Below are 25,361 nucleotides of genomic sequence, written 5' to 3'. Positions count from 1 at the left end.
CCACACTCAGGCTGGAGGAACAACACCTTATATTTCGTCTGGGTAGCCTCCAACCTGATGGCATGAACATTGACTTCTCTAACTTCCGTTAATGCCCCAACTTCCCCTCGTACCCCATCAGTTATTTATTTATTATTTTTTATTATTAATAATTTCCCCCTCCCCTTTTTCTCCCTCTGTCGCTCTGACTATACCCCTTGCCAATCCTCTGGGTTCCCCCCTCCCCCTTTTCCTTCTCCCTGGGCCTCCTGTCCCATGGTCCTCTCATATCCCTTTTGCCAATCACCTGTCCAGCTCTTGGCTCCATCCCTCCCCCTCCTGTCTTCTCCTATCATTTCGGATCTCCCCCTCCCCCTCCCACTTTCAAATCTCTTACTAACTCTTCCTTCAGTTAGTCCTGACGAAGGGTCTCGGCCCGAAACATCGACTGTACCTCTTCCTAGAGATGCTGCCTGGCCTGCTGCGTTCACCAGCAACTTTGATGTGTGTTGCTTGAAATTCCAGCATCTGCAGATTTCCTCGTGTTTGCGTTTTTAAAATCAGACTGTACTCGATTTAGCTCGTCAATAAAATGACATACAATTTAATTGTTTTTACAATTATTCGTGGTGTAAATTTGTAGATAATTTTGTTCTCACATCTGGGTGTTTTGGTAGAACTGCGGAGTGGTGTAAACAGCTGCACTCCACACGCCCTCGCCCTCCAGGGGCCACAATCACTGGATGTTTTGCTGGATCTGTTGTTCCCAACAAATGTTTAGTGCTCCACACTTCAGTGATCTCCGCCTTGAAGATGGCAGCCGGTTTAGCTCAGGATGCTTTGGGAGAAGAATTGACATGTGCGATTTGTTTGGAGATCTACACGGACCCCGTCGTTCTCGACTGCAAGCACAACTTCTGCTGCACCTGTATCGAAGAGACCTGGTCAGCTACGGTCAGTTACTCGTGTCCGGAATGCAGGACAGAATACAGCGAGAGGCCGGCGCTGGAACGGAATTTAAAGCTGGCGAACATTGTTCAAAGATACCTGGCTCTGGGGGTCTCCCAGAACGCGGTTCTATGTAACTACTGCACCCTGAAGGCGCGGTCAGCCGTCAAAACCTGTCTCAAGTGCGAAGCCTCGATGTGTCCGGAGCACCTGAGGCACCACACCGAGAGCGCCGTCTTCAAAAACCACCTCCTGATCGAACCTACTGCAGACGTATCCCAGTGGAAATGCACGGAACACCAGGAGCTGCTGAAGATTTATTGTAAAGATGATCAAGTCTGTGTCTGCACCCTCTGTACTTTAATCGGGAAACACAAGGATCACCGCTGCGACAGCATCAGCGAGGGAGAGAAGGAGCTGAGGGTAAGGGCGGATGGACACAAAATGCCGAGGCGTCAGCTGCAAAGTTTTTACTTTCACCTGTTTAAATCGGTGAAATTTGTTAATTGCGGCTTTTGTTTACGTTTTGTTGCAAGGACCATTAATATAAACGAGAAACTGAGTGTATGTGAAGTGTTGAATTCGGCCACCGCATCTAATGTTAGCGACACCTGTGAAGTCAGATCATGCCTGGGATGATGCTGGTATAAGTAGAAGGTGCTCTAGTGAACAGCCACCGCTTTCATATTGTAAACGCAGTCGATTGTCCATTCTCTGGGCTCTGTAAGGTTTACACGAATTACCGTAAATCTGCATAAATAATAAATATGCTAGGGCGTGTGCGGTTCCCTGGCGCACCGCCGGCTGAACAAACAACGTAAGGCTCTTCAAAAAGAAGCTATGGCTGAAGCGACCGGAAAGAATGTCTGAGAAAATTCAGGGAGGTTGGAGAAGCTGAGGGGTGTGGTAAGGAACATTCAGAAGCAGGAGTTCTCAGAGTAGAGGGTTTGTTGAGAAAGTGTGGGAGGGGGCTGCCCCCAATGAATGATCCGCCGAGGTGACGGGATTGAGAAACAGGGCGGTGGAATGATGGGTGAATTCGAGCGATGGGTTTGGGCGATACGGAGGATCGTGGAAAACGTTACACAACCGAAATGTCCCAATTACCTCTCCACAGACGTTTATGCTCTTGCCAGTAGCAATAAAATAGAAAATGTGGAAACACTCTGGAGGTCGGGCAGCGTCTGTGAAGCAGCTACAACGTGGGACAGTTAGAGGGAAACAGATACCCGAATGGAAGAGTTTCTTAAAATATTACAGCAAGGAAACAGGCCCCCTTCAGCAGATCCAAGTTACACCTAGGTTAGTTCCACTTGCCTGCACTTGACCCATATCCTTCCAAACTTATCCATATACCTGCCCAAGTTTTTCTAAACTTTGTAAACTTCCTCTGGTACCTCCTTTCACATACCGAGCAACTTCCCTGTGAAAAGATACCTTTGTCAGAACTGTGGAAAGGATGGGAGAGGTGGAGAGGACAAAGCGAATATAACTGAGGGATAAGACAGGGTTGTTATGTAGGGAAGCTGTAAAGGAGATTATCTGTTCATTCCTCAAGTTTAATAGGGGTAAATGGGGAGGAAACTTTGTGCATAACAACAATGAAATAAGGGGCGTTGGTGATGGATGAATGAGCTGACCCAGAGAGAGAAAGCAAGTTATCTCAAGTTGAAGACAGAGGTAAGTTGAGATGTTGCCCTTGGAGCTTGCATTAGGCTTTTCAAACAGTGTAGGAGACCACAGACTGACAGATCAGTGTGGGAGTGGAGTGGAGAATTAAAATGACAGGTAAGAAGACGCTCAAGATGGCTCTACTGTTGAAACATGGTTCTCCCAAAGTGGTCACCCCATTTGCATTAGGGTTCTCCAGCATATCAGAGATCAGGTCATGAATGCTGGAAATCTGAGATAAACAGAAATTGCTGGAAATACTTGGCAGGTGAGGCAACAACTGTGGGGTTAAATATGAAAGTTGGAAAGTCATATAGCAGCAGTATAAAACTTTGCTTTGGTCACATTTAGAGTATTGCGTGAAGTTGTGGTTGCCCCTTTGCTGGGAGGATGTGGCAGCTTTGGAGAGGGTGCAGAAGAAATTTTGCTAGCATGTTGCCTGGCATAAAGAATTGTGGCTATAAGGAGAAGTTGGACAAACTTGGATTATTTTCTATGGAGTAGCAAAGTCTGAAGAATAATATGATACAAGTATATACAATAATAATGAGATGTCTAGGTAGGGTAGACAGCCAGGGCCTTTTTCCCAAGGTGGAAATGTTGCATACTAGGGGACATAAGTTTTAAGGTGAGTGGGGGACAGTTTATAGGAAATGTGATCAGGGAAGTATTTTTATACATTGAGTGTGGTAGGTATCTGGAATGTGTGGTAGATTTTGAACAGGCAGGAAATGGAGGATGTAGACCATGCGCAGGAAAAGATGGCATCATGAACAGGACAGATTTTGTAGGCCAAAAGACCTGTACCTATGTTGTGCTGTGTTACGTTCTATAATACAGTTGCTAGCTAAAAAAGGTCTGGAAATACTCAGCAGACTGGGCAGTAACGGAAAACAAGAAACAATTAACATTTACACAGATGGGGTTCCATCAAAGAAAGGGAAAATTAGAGATAAAATTTAAAAAGAAATATGTAGAGTAATGTAGAAAGAGTGGCAAGAATCAGATTTTTAAAAATTTATTTGTGGGATGTGAGTATTGTCAGCTAAGCCAGCATTTATTGCCCATCCCTAATTGCCCTTGAGGTGGTAATGAGCTGCCTCCTTAAACCGCTGAAGTCCCTGAGGTGTAGGTACACCCACAATGCTGTTAGGGAGGGAATTCCATGATCTTCATCCAGCGATGAAGGAACAGCAAAATGTTTCCAAGATGAAAAGATTTGTGCTAAAATGGATATGAGATGAAGTTGATGTGTTTTGAATTTGAGGTACTGCTGTCAGGATCAGGATTTATTGCCGTTCCTAATTGCCTTTGAGAAGGGGCTGATGAGCTGCCTTCCATTACTAAAATCATTGTGGTGAAGATGCTCCCACTATTCTGTTGGGAAGGGAGTTTCAGGATTTCAACCCAACGAATATGAAGGACTAGCAGTATGATTCAATTTCAGATTTATTTATCATGTACATTGAAGCATACAGTGATGTGCACTGTTTGTGTTAACAACCAGGGTGTGCTGGTGGGGGCAGCCTGCAAGTATCACTACACGTTCCAGCGCCAACATAGCATTCCCGTGATGCTTGGCAGAACACAACAAGCAACAAAACAAACCCTTTTCTCTCTATACATACACACACACACACCCACCCACACATATGGACTGTCCTCCAACTCCAGGACAGGTCACCAGTCTCCAGACTTCAGCCATCAGGCTTCAACTTCCGGGCTTTTGATTGACCTTTGGGCTCCGATCTTCGGTATTGACTCCCAGACTCAAAATCAGGACGTGCTGACTGACCAGCTCCTCGTGCCTCCTGCTCACATCTAATCCTAGGCCCCACTGACCTGAGGCAGCCTGACATTCACAGAGTTTCTTTACTGTCCACACCTGACTTGGAGCGTGGAGTGGAGGCCAGGTGCAAACTAAGATAACAACACCTCATATTCCATTTGGACAGAATACAGCCCAATATATACACTGAATTCTCCAATTTGAGCACACCTACATGGAGCGTAGTCACAGTATCCATCAGAAGGACCCCCACCACCCAAGTCTTGCTCTCTCCTCGCTGCTGCCAGCAGGGAGAAGATACAGGAGTCTCAGGACTCACACTACCAGGTTCAGGAATAGATATTGCCCCACAATCATCAGGCTCTAGAACCAGAGGGAATAACTTCACCTGCTCCATCACTGAACTGTTCTCACAACCTGTAGACTCACTTTCAAGGACTCCTCATCTCATTTTTCATTATTTATTATTTATTTATTGTTATTATTTCTTTCTTTTTGTATTTGCAGTCTGTTGTCCTTTGCACACTGACTGTCCACCCTGTTGGTGCGGTCTTTCATTGATTCGATTATGGTTATTGTATTTATTGAGTATGCCTGCAAGAAAATGAATCTCACAGTTGTATATGGTGACATATATGTACTTGATAATAAATTTACTTTGAACTTTTTAGCTTTAATGTAATCCTACTCCCTTTGTTCCGTTCTCTCCCCATGTCCCAGTGTGCTCCCCATCCCCACCTGGTTCCATCTGCCCACCACTCCTCCCTTACCTGGTTCCACTTATTAGCTTCCGTATTAGCTTGCAGCATCTGCAGCCTCCAGTTTCTCCACTTATCACCTTCAACCTCAATATCCCACTCTGCCTCTCCCCCCTCGGACTCCATCTGCTCATCATCTCCCTCCTCATCAGTCTTTGCTCACAGCTCCCCTCCCCCACACTCTTTATATCAGCTACAGTATCTCCTTTCCACACTCTCAATCCTGATGCAGGGTTCCAACTGGAAATGTTGACCTCAACAGGTGAGCCTAGTAATTTCTAAGGTAGGGACATGTTCGGCACAACTCTGTGGGCCGAAGGCCTGTATAGTGCTGTAGGTTTTCTATGTTTTTTCTGACAGATACTGCCTGACCTGCTGGATTCCTTGGCCTTGTTATTTTTATTCCAGAAGCCAGAAGCCAGCATCTGCATTCTCTTGTGTCAACAGACAACTGCTTGCTCTTATCAGTTCTTGTAACCTGGGTCCTCATGACCAGGATCTAAAAGTTAGGTATTTGCTGTTTTAACTTAAGCCTCTAGTTATCTCTTATTATCTTATTAATGACCAGTGAGGACTTGGAGTTATTCAGAAATGCCTTGGAGTGGACTGATTGCTTCTTACTGCAACCAAGTATACACACTTCATCAGGTGGACTAGTTTCCCGCATCATGAAGCTGATATGGTATTGTCCCCAATCGTATGCTGCCCTGGTTCATCCTGTGATCACTCCCATTAAATGATAATCATACTATTGCTTATACTTCTTTAGCATTCTCAGAGAACTTCACAGACCAGTAACCACCCTTAGAGTCATAAGACACTACAACACAGAAACAGGCCCTTTGGGCTACTAGATCTGTGCCAAACCATTAATCTGATTAATCCCATTGACCTGCACCCAGACCATGACCCGCCATACCCCTCCCCTCCCATCCATGTACCTATCCAATTTTCTTTTAAATGTTGGTATCAAACCACATCCACTACTTGTGCTAGCAGCTCATTCCACTCTCACCATCTTCATGAACAAGTTCCCCCCATATTCCCTTAAACATTTCACCTTTCATCCATAACCCATGTCCTCTAGTTGTAATCTCACTCAACCTCAATGGAAAAAAGCCTGCTTGCATCTGCCCTATTTATACCTCTCATAATTTTGTGTACCTCTATCAAATCTCCTCTCATCCTCTACATTCTCAGTAATAAAGTTCTAACCTATTCAACCTTTCCCTATAACTCAGGTCCTCAAGTCCTGGCAACATCCTTGCAAATTTTCTCTGCACTCTTTCAATCTTACTTACATCTTTTCTTGTAGATAAGTGACCAAAATCGCACACAATACTTCAAATTAGGCCTCCCCAACGTGTTATACAATGTCAACATAACATCCCAGCTCTTGTTCTCAATACATTGATTTTATGAAGGCTAATGTGCCAAAGACTTTCTTTACGACACTACCTGTGACACCACTTTCAAGAAGTTATGGATCTGTATTCCCAGATTCCTCTGTCTACCACACTCCTTAGTGCCCTACTGCTCAATTTGTAAGACCTATCCTGGTTGGTCCTCCCAAAGTGCAACACCTCACATTTGACTGCATTAAATTCTATCTGTCATTTTTCAGCCCATTTTTCCAGCTGGTCCATGTTCCACTGCAAGCTTTGATAAGTCTTCCTCGCTGTCATCCACAAATTTGCTGATCCAGTTTACCACATTATCTTCCAGTTTGTTGAGTAGATGACAAACAACAACAGACCCAACACTGATCCCTGCAGCACTCCACTGGTCACAGGCTTCAGTCAGACAGGCAGCCATATTCTGCCGCTCTCTGTCTTCTCCCACAAAGCCATTGTCTAATCAGATTTACTACCTCATCTTGAATGCCAAGCGACCTCCCATGCAGGACCTCGTCAAAGGAAATTCACCCTAGTACACTCATAAGGATGTGCACACTGTCCATTTTTCTATTCAGTTCCGAAATGGCAGTGTTAACTATAAGGGTTGAAACAGATGTGTTAGGATTGCTAAATCCCCAGTGCCAGATGAGATCTATCCCAGGTTACCGTGAGAAGCAAAGGAGAAGATAGTGATGGCCCTGTGTCTTCATTAGCTACAGGTGAGGTACTAGAGGAATGGAGGATAGCTGATGCTGTTTCTTTATTTAAGAGCAGGAGGGATAAGCAAGATATCTACAAGCTGGTGAACTTATATCACTGCTAGGGATATTAGTTCAGTGACAGCACTTTGGCCTAGATCTGTACTAACCATGAAACACCCACACATTGATCTTTGATTTTCTGATCCCTTACCATCTGGCAAATAGCACACCATCAGTTCTCTGCCCTTGCGTGTATTTGAAAAGTAAGGACTTATTAGAGATGGTCAGTGTGGCTTTGTAAGAGGAAGATCCTGTCTCACTAATCTGGTTTGTTTTTGAGGCAGTAACTCATAAGACTGATGAAGGCAATACCTTTAGTACTTTTGTCAGGTCCTGCATGGTGGTCTTCACCAGAAGATTAAAGTAGATTCTTGTAGACTCAATGCCTAATTGTCTTGGTGATTTGAAGCAGAGGGTAGTGGTGGAAGGTCAGACTTTAATTGGGAGTCTTTGACTAATGGTGTAGCACAGAGATGGATGCTGGACCTTTGCTGTTTGTGGAAAAAATGTTAACAACTTGAATGTGGATGTAGGAAATATGATTAGTAAGTTTGCAGATAACATGAAATTTGGTGGTGTTGTAGGTAGTGAAGAAGGTTGTCTAAGGCTACAGCAGGACATAGATCAGAACATTAGCAGGTGGAATTTAATCCTAGTAAGTGCAAGGTGATGCATTTTGTGAAGTTAGATAGAGACAGGAGCTATATGTACAGTGAATAGAAGGGCATGAGAAATAGAACCATAGAAACTACAGCACAGAAACAGGCCTTTTGGCCCTGCCTGGCTGTGCTGAACCATTTTTCTGCCTAGTCCCACTGACCTGCACCTGGACCATATCTCTCCATACACCTCACATCCATGTATCTGTCCAAGTTTCTCTTAAATGTTAAAAGTGAGCCCACATTTACCACTTCATCTGGCAGCTCATTCCACACTCCCACCACTCTCTGTGTGAAGAAGCCCCCCCTAATGTTCCCTTTAAACTTTTCCCCCTTCACCTTTAACCCATGTCCTCTTTTTTTTTCTCCCCTAGCCTCAGTGGAAAAAGCCTGCTTGAATTCACTCTATCTATACCCATCATAATTTTATATACCTCTATCAAATCTCCCCTCATTCTTCTACGCTCCGGGGAATGAAGTCCTAACCTATTCAACCTTTCTCTGTAACTCAGGTTCTCAAGTCCCGGCAACATCCTTGTAAACCTTCTCTGCACTCTTTCAACCTTATTAATATCCTTCCTGTAATTTGGTGACCAAAATTGCACACATTACTCCAAATTCGGCCTCACCAATGCCTTATACAACTCCACCATAACATTCCAACTCTTATACTCAATACTTTGATTTATAAAGGCCAATGTACCAAAAGCTCTCTTTACGACCCTATCTACCTGTGACGCCACTTTTAGGGAATTTTGTATCTGTATTCCCAGATCCCTCTGTTCTACTGCTCTCCTCAGTGCCTTACCATTAACTCTGTATGTTCTTCCGTGGTTTGTCCTTCCAAAGTGCAATACCTCACACTTGTCTGTATTAAACTCCATCTGCCATTTCTCAGCCCACTTTTCCAGCTGGTCCAAGTCCCTCTGCAGGCTTTGAAAACCTTCCTCACTGTCCACTACACCTCCAACCTTTGTATCATCAACAAATTTTCTTATCCAATTTACCACATTATCATCCAAATCATTGATATAGATGACAAATAACAATGGACCCAGCACTGATCCCTGTGGCACACCACTAGTCACAGGCCTCCACTCAGAGAAGCAATCCTCCACTACCACTCTCTGGCTTCTTCCATTGAGCCAATGTCTAATCCAATTTACTACCTCTCCATGTATACCTAGCGACTGAATCTTCTTAACTAACCTCCCATGCGGGACCCTGTCAAAGGCCTTACTGAAGTCCATCATATAGACAACATCCCTTCATTCACTTTTGTAGTAACCTCCTCGAAAAACTCTAATAGATTTGTTAAACATGACCTACCACGCACAAAGCCATGTTGACTTTCCCTAATAAGTCCCTGTCTATCCAAATACTTGTAGATCCTATCTCTTAGTACTCCTTTCAATAATTTAACTACTACTAACATCAAATTTACCGGCCTATAATTTCCCGGATTACTTTCAGAGCCTTTTTTAAATAACGGAACAACATGAGCCACTCTCCAATCCTCCGGCACCTCACCTGTAGACGGCGACATTTTAAATATATCTGCCAGGGCCCCTGCAATTTCAACACTAGTCTCCTTCAAGGTCCGAGGGAACACCCTGTCAGGTCCTGGGGATTTATCTACTCTGATTTGCCTCAAGATTGCTTCCTCAATCTGTATAGGTTCCATGACCTCACTACTTGTTTGCCTTATTTCCATTGACTCCATGCCAGTTTCCTTAGTAAATACAGAAGCAAAAAACCCATTTAAGATCTCCCCCATTTCTTTTGGTTTCATACATAGCCGACCACTCTGATCTTCAAGAGGACCAATTTTATCCCTTACTATCCTTTTGCTCTTAAATGTTGATGAGCAGAGGGATCTTGGGATTCAAGTTCATGGTTCCCTGAAAGTGGCTGTTGAAGAAGGCATATGATGTGTGTGCCTCAATAGGTTGGTACGTAAAATATAAAAGTTGTGACATAAAGTTGGAATTTTACAAGACACCAATTAGGCTGCCTATGAGTATAGTATGCCATTCTGGCCTCCACGCTCCTGTAAGGGCCATGCTGGAAACGGTGCAGGGGAGATTTGTCAAGACATTGCCTGGACAGGAGAACCATATGGGAAGAGACGGGATATGCTTAAGGGTGTCCTGATGGAAGTATACAAAATTATAACGCATATAAACAGGGTAGTCAGAATTGTTTGGCATAGTAGGGCATAAAAAAACAAGAGGGCAGAGGTTTCGGTTGAGAGGAAGATATTTTAAGGGGAAATTACTTTTAATAGCCATATTACAGGGCCTATCGATCCTCTGTTTCTGATGGTGTGTCACAGGCCAATTAACTGGTTCTTCATTTACTGAATTGTCGGGGTGTGAACTTACCCGCAAATTAGATGGCTGCTTCTGTTTCTGTTCAGTGGTGAACAATGTCTTGAACTTTATATGGTTTGTTTTTCTCCACATGTTTAAATGCATGTTTTTGGAACAATATGAGATTGCTAATAAACCTGACCCATCATGTTTTCAATGCTTCATTTTAGAATCATTTGCAACATCAGCTTCAGAAGATCCGAAATAATGTTGAAACTGTTCAATTAGCTCTGAGTGATCTTCACAAAGAGAAGAGCAATGCACAGGTAGGATCCTGTCAAAGGACAGCTGGTATTCTGTAACATAGAAACATAGAAAATAGGTGCAGGAGTAGACCATTCGGCCCTTTGAGCCTGCACCGCCATTTATTATGATCACGGCTGATCATCCAACTCAGAACCCCGCACCAGCCTTCCCTCAATACCCCCTGATCCCCGTAGCCACAAGGGCCATATCTAACTCCCTCTTAAATATAGCCAATGAACCAGCCTCAACTGTTTCCTGTGGCAGAGAATTCCACAGATTCACCACTCTCTGTGTGAAGAAGTTTTTTCTAATCTCAGTCCTAAAAGGCTTCCCCTTTATCCTCAAACTGTGACCCCTCGTTCTGGACTTCCCCAACATCGGGAACAATCTTCCTGCATCGAGCCTGTCTAATCCCTTTAGGATTTTATACGTTTCAATCAGATCCCCCCTCAATCTTCTAAATTCCAACGAGTACAAGCCCAGTTCATCCAGTCTTTCTTCATATGAAAGTCCTGCCATCCCAGGAATCAATCTGGTGAACCTTCTCTGTACTCCCTCTATGGCAAGGATGTCTTTCCTCAGATTAGGGGACCAAAACTGCACACAATACTCCAGGTGTGGTCTCACCAAGGCCTTGTACAACTGCAGTAGTACCTCCCTGCTCCTGTACTTGAATCCTCTCGCTATAAATGCTAGCATACCATTCCCCTTTTTCACCACCTGCTGTACCTGCATGCCCACTTTCAATGACTGGTGTATAATGACACCCAGGTCTCGTTGCACCTCCCCTTTTCCTAATCGGCCACCATTCAGATAATAATCTGTTTTCCTATTTTTGCCACCAAAGTGGAAAACTTCACATTTATCCACATTAAATTGCATCTGCCATGAATTTGCCCACTCACCCAACCTATCCAAGTCACCCTGCATCCTCTTAGCATCCTCCTCACAGCTAACACTGCCGCCCAGCTTCGTGTCATCCGCAAACTTGGAGATGCTGCATTTAATTCCCTCATCCAAGTCATTAATATATATTGTAAACAACTGGGGTCCCAGCATTGAGCCTTGTGGTACCCCACTAGTCACTGCCTGCCATTCTGAAAAGGTCCCGTTTATTCCCACTCTTTGCTTCCTGTCTGCTAACCAATTCTCTATCCACATCAATACCTTATCCCCAATACCATGTGCTTTAAGTTTGCACACTAATCTCCTGTGTGGGACCTTGTCAAAAGCCTTTTGAAAATCCAAATATACCACATCCACTGGTTCTCCCCTATCCACTCTACTAGTTACATCCTCAAAAAATTCTATGAGATTCGTCAGACATGATTTTCCTTTCACAAATCCATGCTGACTTTGTCCGATGATTTCACCGTTTTCCAAATGTGCTGTTATCACATCTTTGATAACTGACTCCAGCAGTTTCCCCACCACCGATGTTAGGCTAACCGGTCTATAATTCCCCGGTTTCTCTCTCCCTCCTTTTTGAAAAAGTGGAGTTACATTAGCCACCCTCCAATTCTCAGGAACTAGTCCAGAATCTAACGAGTTTTGAAAAATTATCACTAATGCATCCACTATTTCTTGGGCTACTTCCTTAAGCACTCTGGGATGCAGATCATCTGGCCCTGGGGATTTATCTGCCTCTAATCCCTTCAATTTACCTAACACCACTTCCCTACTAACATGTATTTCGCTCAGTTCCTCCATCTCACTGGACCCTCTGTCCCCTACTATTTCTGGAAGATTATTTATGTCCTCCTTAGTGAAGACAGAACCAAAGTAATTATTCAATTGGTCTGCCATGTCCTTGCTCCCCATAATCAATTCACCTGTTTCTGTCTGTAGGGGACCTACATTTGTCTTTACCAGTCTTTTCCTTTTTACATATCTATAAAAGCTTTTACAGTCAGTTTTTATGTTCCCTGCCAGTTTTCTCTCATAATCTTTTTTCCCCTTCCTAATTAAGCCCTTTGTCCTCCTCTGCTGAACTCTGAATTTCTCCCAGTCCTCAGGTGAGCCACTTTTTCTGGCTAATTTGTATGCTTCTTCTTTGGAATTGATACTATCCCTAATTTCTCTTGTCAGCCATGGGTGCACTACCTTCCTTGATTTATTCTTTTGCCAAACTGGGATGAACAATTGTTGTAGTTCATCCATGCAATCTTTAAATGCTTGCCATTGCATATTCGCCGTCAATCCTTTAAGTGTCATTTGCCAGTCTATCTTAGCTAATTCACGACTCATACCTTCAAGGTTACCCCTCTTTAAGTTCAGAACCTTTGTTCTGAATTAACTATGTCACTCTCCATCTTAATGAAGAATTCCACCATATTATGGTCACTCTTACCCAAGGGGCCTCTCACGACAAGATTGCTAATTAACCCTTCCTCATTGCTCAAAACCCAGACTAGAATAGCCTGCTCTCTAGTTGGTTCCTCGACATGTTGGTTCGAAAAACCATCCCGCATACATTCCAAGGAATCCTCTTCCTCAGCACCTTTACCAATTTGGTTCACCCAATCTACATGTAGATTGAAGTCACCCACTATAACTGCTGTTCTTTTATTGCACACATTTCTAATTTCCTGTTTAATACCATCTCCGACCTCACTACTACTGTTAGGTGGCCTGTACACAACTCCCACCAGCGTTTTCTGCCCCTTAGTGTTATGCAGCTCTACCCATATCGATTCCACATCTTCCCGGCTTATGTCCTTCCTTTCTATTGCGTTAATCTCATCTTTAACCAGCAATGCCACCCCACCTCCTTTTCTTTCATGTCTATCCCTCTTGAATATTGAATATCCCTGAACGTTGAGCTCCCATCCCTGGTCACCCTGGACCCATGTCTCTGTGATCCCAACTATATCATAATCATTAATAACAATCAGCACTTTTAATTCATCCACCTTGTTACGAATGCTCCTTGCATTGACACACAAAGCCTTCAGGCGCTCTTTTACAAATCTCTTAGCCCTTATACAATTATGTTGAAAAGTGGTCCTTTTTGATGCTTGCCCTGGATTTGTCGGCCTGCCACTTTTACTTTTCTCCTTGCTACTCTTTGCTTCTACCCTCACTTTACACCCCTCTGTCTCTCTGCACTGGTTCCCATCCCCCTGTTGTGAACTAACCTCCTCTCGCCTAGCCTCTTTAATTTGATTCCCACCCCCCAACCATTCTAGTTTAAAGTCACCTCAGTAGCCCTCGCTAATCTCCCTGCCAGGATATTGGTCCCCCTAGGATTCAAGTGTAACCCGTCCTTTTTGTACAGGTCACGCCTGCGCCAAAAGAGGTCCCAATGATCCAAAAACTTGAATCCCTGCCTCCTGCTCCAATCCCTCAGCCACGCATTTATCCTCCACCTCATCACATTCCTACTCTCACTGTCCCGTGGCACAGGCAATAATCCCGAGATTACTACCTTTGCAGTCCTTTTTCTCAACTCCCTTCCTAGCTCCCTATATTCTCCTTTCAGGACCTCTTCCCTTTTCCTACCTATGTCATTGGTACCTATATGTACCACGACCTCTGGCTCCTCACCCTCCCACTTCAGGATATCTTGAACACGATCAGAAATATCTCGGACCCTGGCACCAGGGAGGCAAACTACCATCCTGGTCTCTGGACTGCGTCCACAGAATCACCTATCTGACCCCCTTACTATCGAGTCCCCTATCACAACTGCCCTCCTCTTCCTTTCCCTACCCTTCTGAGCTACAGGGCTGGACTCTGTGTCGGAGGCACGGCCACTGTCGCTTCCCCCAGGTAAGCTGTCCCCCCCAACAGTACTCAAACAGGAGTACCTATTGTTAAGGGGCACAGCCACCGGGGTACTCTCTATTACCTGACTCTTCCCCTTCCCCCTCCTAACCGTGACCCACTTGTCTGCATCCCGTGGCCCCGGTGTGACCACCTGCCTGTAACTCCTCTCTATCAACTCCTCACTCTCCCTGACCAGATGAAGGTCATCGAGCTGCAGCTCCAGTTCCGTAACGTGGTCCCTTAGGAGCTGCATCTCGATGCACTTGGCGCAGATGTAGTCGTCCGGGAGGCTTGGAGACTCCAGGGCCTCCCACATCCGACACCGAGAACAACAAACTGCCCTCACACTCATACTGCCCCTCTCCTCTAATAACAACAGAATATGAATACCAAACCTTCCTCATCTCGCCCGTTTCCGCCTAAGCCCGTTGAGCCGAAGCCCTTAAGCTTTCACTCTGCTCCCGGCTCACTCTGCTACCCACAAACTACACTGCCCGCTGTATGAGGCTCTGTTCCTTTTAAATCTGCCGCGCTGCACTGTCCGACGTCACACGCCTGCGCAGTCCTGCCTCTCTGAACGCCGTTGGAGAAAAACAACTGAAAATTTCAAAAATGTCTTCCTCCGCACTCCCGCTCCGACTCTCAGACTTCCTTCTTCGAACTTTTATTTTTAAAGAGTGTGAAAAAAAATGTGCAAATGAAAATTAAAGCAAAATACGAGACACTGAGGAAGCACATTGATAAGGAGGAGAACATAGATCATGGAACCGTCCAGCACAGGAACAGCCCCTTTGGCCCACAATGTCATGCTGAACTAATTAGTAATCAAATACCCAACTAAACTAATCCCTTCTGCCTACACAATATCCATATCCTTCTATTTCCTGTACACTTATGTGCCTACTGTATCTGAAAGCCTCTTGAATGCTTCCATCATATTTGGCTTCATAACCACCCCAAGCGGTGTGTTCTAAGCAACCACACTCTTTATATAAAAAAGCTTACTCCATGGGTCTCCTTTGAACTTCTCCCCTTCTCACCTTAAATGCACACCCTTTGCTATCGGATATTTCAATCCTGGGGTAAAAAGGTACTGGCTATCTACTCTACCTACGCCTCTCATAATATGGATTGGACTACAAGATCCCTCTATACATCAATGCATTTAATGGTCTTGCCAAAAATAGTATACTGTTTCTTTACATTTGATCTTCCAAAGTGCAACACCTCACATTTGACCAGGTTAAACTTCATCTATCATTTCTCCATTCACATTTGGAACTGATCTATATTGTACTGTACAGTATTGTACTGTACAACACTAATCTCCACATTGTCTGCAAACTTACTAACCCACCCATCTACATTTTTATCCAGGTCATTTATATATAAACAGCAGAGGACCCAATATGGATCCCTGTAGAACATCACTAATCACAGACCTCCAGCAGAATAAGACACACCAAGTCTTCTTACCGGATGACTCAGCAGACTCATGCTATGTGTGGTGAAGCCAAGTTATACTTGGTCCTAGGTATCAAGTCTGTTCTGTGCTGAGTAAACTGATCTTGGTTTCGATTACCAAAGATTTGGTTTAACTTTCCTGAATCAATTAAGTATCTTTCCCTCCACTTGCTACCCAATATCAAAGTAAAAGGTGTACGAGTCCTGCCGGAGGATCTCATCCCAAAACATCCACTGTACTCTTTTCCATAAATGCTGCCTGACCTGCTGAGTTCCTCCAGCATTTTGTGTGTGTTGCATGGATTTCCAGTATCTGTAGATTTTCTCTTGTAAGTGTATGAGATTAGTGAGCAAACAATAGACTTGGCCAATATGTTAGTAAGTTGCCAACTAACATTCAAATGTGTATGTGTGACCCCTTGTCCATGGAATCACACCATACTGTTGCCTTTAAGAGGGATTGCAAAGTGAGAAAACTTGGTGAGAATCTGTGCCCCTTACCACTGAGTTCTGCCATGGCTAAATAGGAATTGTTCACATGTGGCACCAATAACACTTATAACATTCAGTTGTTTTTTTCACAATGGCCAAGGAAATTATCAACAATAGCTGATAAAAACTTTTATTTTTAAAGAGTGTGAAAAAAAATGTGCAAATGAAAATTAAAGCAAAATACGAGACACTGAGGAAGCACATTGATAAGGAGGAGAGAAGAATTCTGCGACTCCTGGAAATTGAGCAAACCCGGATGGTCACCGAGATTGATGGCAAGATCACTGAACTTGAAAGGAAAGTGAGAGACTTTGAAAGGTCCTTTTCTGATCTCAGTGAACTTCTGAAGCACAATGAGGAACTTTCATTCATTCAGGTACCTGCCTAGTCTCTTTAAAAATACATAGAAAACCTACAGCACAATACAGGTCCTTCAGCCCACAAAGCTGTGCCAAACATGTACTTACTCTTCTCGGAACTTGGCTGATTTTTCACCAAAGGATAAGAGCTTATGAACCAGTTTTAACAGTGAAGGCCAAAATGATTGGCTTGAAAAAACAATTAGATGGTTTTCTGGAGAATGTAAGTTAAATTCCTATATATAATAATCTTTATTAGATGAAGGAATTTAACTTAAGATGTTTAAGTTTCCAATGGATTATTGATTTGTACTACTATAGGTACATTGCACTTTAACCCACCTGAAAGGCTGGCTGGAGATCGAAGCAATCTTTGGTTTTAAAAAAGGGTAAATCATTAGATGTATCTTGTAACCCAGAGAAGGCGAAAAGTAGCAAAAACTTACGTCACCTTAAAGCTCTGGAGACTTGAGTTTGATCTTTATCTGCAGTACTGTCTGTGAGGAGATTACTGTACACATGCTCCCTGTAAATGCATGGGTTTCCTCTGGGTGTTCCGGTTTCCTCCCATATCCCAAAGACAAGGTGGTAGGTTATCTAGCTACTGTAGATTACTCCAAGTGTAGGTGAGTGGCAGAAGAATAGGAGCAGGTTGGTTGACATGTAAATAAATTACAACAAAGTAAATAGAAGATTGGCATTGCTCTGAGAAGTGACAGACTTGATAGACTGAACTGCTTCCCACATTGCAAAAAACAGGGAAATATAAGAAAGGAGTAGATGACTACATGCATCCTGAAACACTTCTTACAAGTGATGAGACATTGGGAGAATGGAGAAATGTAAGGAACTCAATAATTATCTTGCCTTCATTGGCTCAGTGTTCTCATTTTCATCTTAAATAAATGAGTAAAAATTATTATGAAATTATTTGAAATGATCACTATTTGAATCACCACAATAGGATATCTTATAAAATTTATTAAATGTATCATTTTATTATTTGTTTTTGCACTGTTTTTAACTATTTAATAAACATACTTACTGTAATATATTCTATATTTATCATCATTGTACTGCTGCCACTAAATTAACAAGTTTCATGTCATATATTAAACCTGATTCTGATTTGGATGTATAGTTCTAATACATTTATTTACACTGTTCTGTGTTTTTCATTATAGCAGCTTAATTCAATGGCAGACAGGTAAGAGGCAGAAATTTTATGCAGTTCACCAAAATGATTCCCACTCAATCAACTAGAAATTTAATGAAAGTGTGCATTTCTGCATTGTTTCATTTCCTGCCCTGGTTGTTCAGTACTTGTTAACATTTGTTGTTAACAATTGAGTGTCCCTGGTTGTTTTATAATAAAACAGCTTAATTCACTGCTCACTATAAAGCAACACAGCCATATGAGGCAAGGTATTTCCATATACAGGTTGAGTACCATTTATCCAAAATGGTTGGGGCCGGATGTGTTTCAGAGTTTTTTTAGGTTTTATGTAAGGTATAAAACAATCAGCATTGTAGATTTGTTCCAGAACTTATTAGATTCTCATCAGCGATGATCTTGGCAAATTCATCAATGGATTTCTCTGCTGCTTCGTGATCAGCAGACACTTTAAACATTAGAGGCTGTGCCTTTTCTTAAATTTTTGCAACCAGCCTGCTGAGTATTCACATTTATGTTCAATTTGTCATGATAGATCTTTGCTTGTTTCATGATAGGCATACCATTAAGCAGCACATGTTCACTCTGACATTGACGAATCCACTCTTTCAACACACGATCAAGATCTTTATTTTTCCACTTTATGAAGCGTTTTTCTATTTTTCATTAGCTTCGGTACATTACATATGTGAGGTCATTTCTCTGAACTGTCTATGGTATACAGAGACTACACATCACCTGGGACATCCCAGCACCTTGTGGAATTTTACATTTGTGACATCATGTCAGTGCTCAAAAATTTTTTTGGATCTTTGGACAAGAGGTACTCAACCTGTAGTGTCTTGTGGCTGTAGACACTAAACAAGGGACATTGGGGCTATGGAGCTATCTGAAAAATGACTGGAATTGGTCTGGCTGCCCAGCAAGATTTATACATCAACCACAGCTCAGTGGATGGGGATTTCACACTCCGGCACATCCACTCCCTCACTCTCACCTCAGACTTGAGGACACAGGTTTTTATTTCCTGTGCAAACACCAGGTTAGTGCAGTCTCATTGTACAAGGCCCCCTTTAAAAGAAGTATCAGGCTAAAATCTTGTCAGCCCTTTGAGTAAATTTAAAACATACAATGGCTCTAGTCAAAGAACAGCAAAATCTTCCATCACATTAACCATACCTACAACAATTAACCTTGTTGTTGTTTGGAAAACTTTGGTTCATCTTGCCAGTCAATTTTCAAAGCAATAAAAATACTGTGATTGAAATGTAATTCTTCAGTAGCTTGGAATGTGACAAGGAAGTGTTTTTTTTCTGGAGAATGAAGGAAGCATGTGAACCATTCATGGCACCGACCCCCACCTCTGATCTGGGTAAAACTGTTGTGGAAAGGCTGGCAGAGTGGGTCCAAAGGCAGTATGTGGCAGCACCCACACCAACCCTGGACAGCAACTTCCTGGTCAGTATGTGTAAGTATCTAAAGAAGTAGATACAGAGCACCGCAATTACAAACCATCTAAAGCTCAGATATGACTGAAAGACTATTGCAGTGCATTACAAGGGATTAATTATTGTTGGGAGAAAGACCGACATCTCTATATCTATGCCCCTCATGATTTTGTACATTTATAATGTTGCCCCCAACCACCTTTACTCCAGGGAAAACAATCCTTGCCTAACTAGCCTCTCTTGATAACTCGAGTTCTACAGTCCTAACAATATCCTAGTGAACCTTTCCAGTTTAATGACATGCTTCCTCATGTGTCCTCCAAGAGGACCACAAGCTTACCAAGGTTTGGAGACTTGCGTGCCTCAGTGACCCGGACAGCTACATTTGCTGGAGTCGGTGCTTTACGTTTTGGGTCTTGGCAGGGTCACCCATACCAAACAGGTCAAAGCTCCAGGTTCTGGGTTCAGCTCAGGACTAACAACCCCAACTGGTTAAACAAAACTATTGCGGAAACAGCAATGAAAAATCCTTCGACATTTGTATATGACAGTATGATGGCCAAGGACAGAAATAGAGGACCTTAATTGTCGTCCTAAATGCCAGTAGGTGTAATGGACAGTAAATAAGTCCCTCGTGTGTGGGGCCAAGTGTGTTCTAAGGAACACTGGATGCTTGGTGATGGAGCAGCAATGGAGAGGTGCCTCCCATGCTGAGATGAGCTCTGATTTTGTCAGGGGTTCCTAGCTGGAGCTGCCTGACTGTGCAATGCAGGGCCGCAACCTGAAATGTTAACATCTCCTTCCCAACCCCTTACAGAGGCCGCCCGAAATAGAATTCCTCCAGCAGATTGTTTGTAGCTCTAGCTTTCAGCATCCGTAATCTCATGTCTCACTCAGCCCCTCCTTTGCCTCAAAGGTGGACAGACGCCAAGCCTGGACCCTCGCACGGCATTTCCGCATCTAATCCTGTCTGATGGTAACCGGTCTGTGTCGGGTTCCAAGCACCGGCAGCCTTACCCTGATAGCCCCAAGAGGTTCAACTACTGGTGGCAGGTTTTATGCACGGAGAGAGTGAGCACCGGCCGCTGCTACTGGGAGGTGGAGGTGGGTGGAGAACGCCGCCGCTGGGATATTGGTGTATGTTACGAGAGCCTGAGACGGAGGGGCGAGGGTAAAGAATGTTCCCTGGGACAAAACAAGGAATCATGGTGCCTGTACTCTGAGCCTGGCAGTCTGGCAGCCTTGCATGATGATAACGTTACCACGCTGACTGTTCAGATGCCCAGCAGGGTGGGCGTCTATGTGGACTTTGAAGGGGGAATGATTTCCTTTTACAGTGTGGTGGACAAGAAATTAGTGCCTTTACACACCTTTCAACAGCAAGTGTTCACTAAACCCCTCCACCCAGCACTGGGAGTGGCTGATTTCACCACATCCTTGTCGCTATGCGTTCTGAAGTGATAAGTTCAGTACTGTACTTATACTATGTATGCAAAATAAGACCGTAAGGCATAGGAACAGAATTAGGCTGCTGGGCGCATCAAGCCCGCTCTGCTATTTGATCATGGCTGATCCTTTTCCCTCTTAACCCCATTCTCTTGCTTTCTCCTCATAACCTTTCATGCTCTAACTTAACAAGAATCTATCAACCACCACCCTACATGCACCCAATGACCTTGCCTCCAGAGCCACCTGTGGCAATGAATTTCACGGATTCACCACCGCTGGCTGAAGAAATTGCTCTTTATCTCCATTCTAAATGGATGTCCCTAGATTCTAAGGTTGTGCCCTCCAGTTCTAGAAACATCCTCTCCCCATCCACTCTGTTTAGGCTTTTCAACATTTGATGAGTTTCAATGATATCCCCCCTCATTCCTCTAAATTCCAAAGAATACAGGCCCAGAGCCATCAAACGCTCCTCATAAGATAAACCTTTCATTCGCAGAATCATTTTCGTGAATCTCTTTTGGACCCTCTCCAATGTCAGTACATTATCTCATCCTTTCTTAGAAAAGGGGCCCAAAACTGCTCCCAGTACTCCAAGTAAGGCCTCACCAGTGCCTTAGATCCTTGAAGCCTCAGCATGACATCTTTAGTTTGTGTATTCTAGTCCTCTCAAAATGAATGTTAACATCACATGTGCTTTTCTTACCACCAACTCAACCTGCAAGTTAACCTTTAGGGAATCCTGCACGATGATTCCCAAGTCCCTTTGCACCTTAATTTTTAAAGTTTTCTCTCCACTTAGAAAATAGTCTACGTTTTTATTTCTTTTACCAAAGTGCATGACCATATACTTCCCGACACTGTATTCCATCTGCCACTTCTTTGCCCATCCTTCTAATCTCTCCAAGTCCTCCTCCAGCTTCTCTGCTTCCTCAACGTTACTTGCCCCTCTACCTCTCTTTGTATCATCCGCAAACTTGGCCACAAAGCCATCAATTCTGTCATCCAAATCTTCACACACAATGTAAAAAGAAGTCATCCCAACACTGACCCCTACGGAACACCACTAGTTACCGGCACCAACCAGCCAGAACAAGCTCTTTATTCCCACTCTTTGCCTCCTGCCAATCAGCCAATGCTCTATTAATGCTAGTATCTTTCCTGTAATGCCATGGGCTCATTTGCACCACCTTGTCAAAGGCCTTCTGAAAATCAAAGTACTCAACCTCCTCCGATTCTCCTTTGTCTATATTTGCCTATTTTGATTTCTGTGAATAGTATGCAAGACATGTTTTCACTGCACCTTGGTACATGTGACAATAATAAACCAATTTACCAATTCTAATTCCAATTCGTCCATGGAAAATCAATCAGAATCTACTTCGTTCTCACAATCGTGCGTGTGCGCACACACACACACTTAATTTCTAGCACCTGACTGTGAATGTTTCTAATTGAAGAACAATACGTTGATATGTTGTCCGTGGTAGACAAGTGCAAGTCAGGGTAAGGGGCATGATACCAGATACTGATGAATGTCAAGTTAGCAGGAAAAATACCTTTCAAAGTCGGAGCCAATCCATCAGTCCTTGACTCAGTTTATTCTTAGTTACATCAGTGTAAGTCAGGATTAATTTGGATTCATTTTTGACAATTTCAATAAAGTACATAAGGATCACATTGAGCTGGGAGGCATCAAGAACACCTGTCAGTGTTTGCTGAGTACACTTGAAGATGACTAAAATTAAAATGTTTCAAAAGATGAAAGAACAAGAGATTCTGCAGATCCACAGCAACATACACAAAGTTACCCCTGCCATGGACGGTCCCAGGCCCAACTGTGAAAGAAAGAGGGTTGGGCTTGAGATGCCATCCTGTAAAAATATAGACCTACAGAAACACCAATAGAAGCTCCAAAAACCTCATCCCTGGGAGAGGAAGGTTCTTCAAAGATGAGCCATGCCTGGATACAACTTGAAAGACTAGTCTAGAACAGTGTGAGTGGCCAGTGGACACAAACAAAAGAACACACAAAATGCTGGAGGAACTTAGTGGGCCAGGCAGCATCTATGATGAAGGGTCCTGGCCTGAGCATATTGAAACCAGTGAGGCTCCCCACCCCTATTCTAAGCACAATCAAGAGTGTCCTGACCAGCTATATCACTGTCTGCTATGGGAATTGCAAGGCATCGGTTTGCAACATGGGAATTGTCAGCTGTGGTTGGCAGAAATAAGAATTGCTGAAACATAAGTAAATAGGAAATGGAGTAGGCCACATGGCTCTACCAGCCTTTACTGCCCTCTCAAAAAAAATTAATCTGTATCTCAACAATCTTCTGTCCTCAGATTCCCTAGTGTCCACCCTCAGCCTTGACCATACTCAGTGATTGAAGAGTGGGCCAGTGAAGGAGTGGAGCTTTGAGGCTTTGACTCAAGAGGCTTCGAGGGGAAGGGGCGACAAGCTAGCTTGCAGTTAGTTTTTACAATGTCCCCTGAGACAGTGATGTGCCTCTCATGTGAGATGTGGCAGTCTTGGGGGAACGCCCCTCTCCTGCAGAGTCACATCTGCCAGAAGTGCATACGGCTGGGCAATCTGGAAGACCATGTAAGCAATCTGAAGCAGCAGCTGGATGACCTTCGACTCATAAGGGAGAATGAGGCAGTCATAGATGAGAGCCACAGGGAGGTAGTCACACCTAGGCTGTCGGAAGCAGGTCGTTGGGTGACAGTCAGAGGGGGGAAAGCGAAGGTGAGCAGACAGGTAGTGCAGAGCACCCCTGTAGCCATTCCCCTGAATAATAAGTTTATTGTCCTGGATACTGTTGGCGGGGATGACCGATCAGGTGTGAGCCACGGTGGCAGGGCCTCCGGCACTGAGCGTGACCCTGTGGTGCAGAAGGGTGGGACGGAGAAGAGGAGAGCTGTTGTCATTGGAGACTCTATAGTCAGGGGAGCAGACAGGACATTTTGTGGACGTGAGAAGGACACCCGCATGGTTTGTTTCCTCCCGGGTGCCAGGATCCAGGATGACTCTGACCGGGTGCACAACATCCTGGTACGAGAGGGAAAGCAACCAGAAGTCGTGATACATGTTGGGACCAACGACATAGGCAGGAAGAGGGATGAGGTCCTGAAGTGTGAGTTTCGGGAACTAGGCAGAAGGCTGAAGAACAGGACCTCAAGGGTGGCGTTCTCAGGACTGCTGCCAGTGCTACGCGACAGTGATGGTAAGAATTGGAGGAGATGGCAGTTGAATGCGTGGCTGAGGAGTTGGTGCAGGGAGCAGGGTTTTAGATTTTTAGATCATTGGGATCTCTTCTGGGGAAGGTGGGACCTGTACAGATTGGATGGGTTGCACCTGAACTCGAGGGGGAGCAATATCCTTGCAGGTAGATTTGCTAGCATGGTTCGGGAGGGTTTAAACTAATTTGCGAGGGGGATGGGACCCAGAGCGATAGAGCAGTGAAAGAAGTGCATGGAGTAAAGCCAGATCTAACATACAGAGAGGCTTTGAGGAAAGAGAAGCAGCTGAAATGTGTGTACCTCAATGCAAGAAGCATCAGGAACAAAGGTGATGAACTGAGAGCTTGGATACATACATGGAATTATGATGTAGTGGCCATTACAGAGACTTGGTTGGCACCAGGGCAGGAATGGATTCTCAATATTCCTGGATTTCAGTGCTCTAAAAGGGATAGAGAGGGTGGAAAAAGGGGAGGAGGGGTGGTATTACTGGTCAGGGATACTATTACAGTTACAGAAGGGGTGGGTAATGTAGCAGGATCCTCTTTTGAGTCAATATGGGTGGAAGTCAGGAACAGGAAGGGAGCAGTTACTCTATTGGGGGTATTCTATAGGCCCCCTGGTAGCAGCAGAGATACAGAGGAGCAGATTGGGAGGCAGATTTTGGAAAGGTGCAAAAATAACAGGGTTGTTATCATGGGTGACTTTAACTTCCCTAATATTGATTTGCGCCTGATTAGTTCCAAGGGTTTAGATGGGGCAGAGTTTGTTAAGTGTGTCCAGGATGGATTCCTGTCACAGTATGTGGACAGCCCGACCAGGGGGAATGCCATACTTGATCTAGTACTAGGTAATGAACCGGGTCAGGTCACAGATCTCTCAGTGGGTGAGCATCTGGGGGACAGTGACCACCGCTCCCTGGCCTTTAGCACTATCATGGAAAAGGATAGAATCAGAGAGGACAGGAAAATTTTTAATTGGGGAAAGGCAAATTATGAGGCTATAAGGCTAGAACTTGCGGGTGTGAATTGGGATGATATTTTTGCAGGGAACTGTACTATGGACATGTGGTCGATGTTTAGAGATCTCTTGCGGGATGTTGGGGATAAATTTGTCCTGGTGAGGAATATAAAGAATGGTAGGGTGAAGGAACCATGGGTGACAAGTGAGGTGGAAAATCTAGTCAGGTGGAAGAAGGCAGCATACATGAGGTTTAGGAAGCAAGGATCAGATGGGTCTATTGAAGAATATAGGGAAGCAAGAAAGGAGCTCAAGAAGGGGCTGAGAAGAGCAAGAAGGGGGCATGAGAAGGCCTTGGCGAGTAGGGTAAAGGAAAACCCTAAGGCATTCTTCAATTATGTGAAGAAAAAAAGGATGACAGGAGTGA

At 44.0% G+C, this 25,361-nt stretch overlaps 1 protein-coding gene across 1 annotated transcript; it reads left to right on the top strand.

Annotated features, from left to right (window-relative positions):
- Positions 1–792: 792 nt before the first annotated feature.
- Positions 793–20,746, top strand: LOC140188269 (E3 ubiquitin/ISG15 ligase TRIM25-like). Its single transcript, XM_072244362.1, has 6 exons — positions 793–1,350; positions 10,505–10,600; positions 16,447–16,680; positions 17,848–17,870; positions 19,121–19,305; positions 20,202–20,746. The coding sequence occupies exons 1-6, from the start codon at positions 793–795 to the stop codon at positions 20,744–20,746; spliced, it is 1,641 nt and encodes a 546-aa protein (XP_072100463.1).
- The last annotated feature ends 4,615 nt before the right edge of the window (positions 20,747–25,361 follow it).

Source organism: Mobula birostris, chromosome 26, assembly GCF_030028105.1.
Source record: "Mobula birostris isolate sMobBir1 chromosome 26, sMobBir1.hap1, whole genome shotgun sequence".
Lineage (NCBI taxonomy): Eukaryota > Metazoa > Chordata > Chondrichthyes > Myliobatiformes > Myliobatidae > Mobula > Mobula birostris.
The sequence above is the reverse complement of the archived record's forward strand: the minus strand, read 5'-3'. Positions and strand labels throughout refer to the sequence as shown.

Bases quoted from the DNA above. Each gene is read 5' to 3' on its own strand.
- LOC140188269 (XM_072244362.1), top strand. From the start codon at position 793: ATGGCAGCCGGTTTAGCTCAGGATGCTTTGGGAGAAGAATTGACATGT. The intron at 10,601-16,446 runs GTAGGATCCTGT...TTATTTTTAAAG, and splicing joins AAGAGAAGAGCAATGCACAG to AGTGTGAAAAAAAATGTGCA. The intron at 17,871-19,120 runs GTAAGAGGCAGA...ATTCTTCAGTAG, and splicing joins CTTAATTCAATGGCAGACAG to CTTGGAATGTGACAAGGAAG.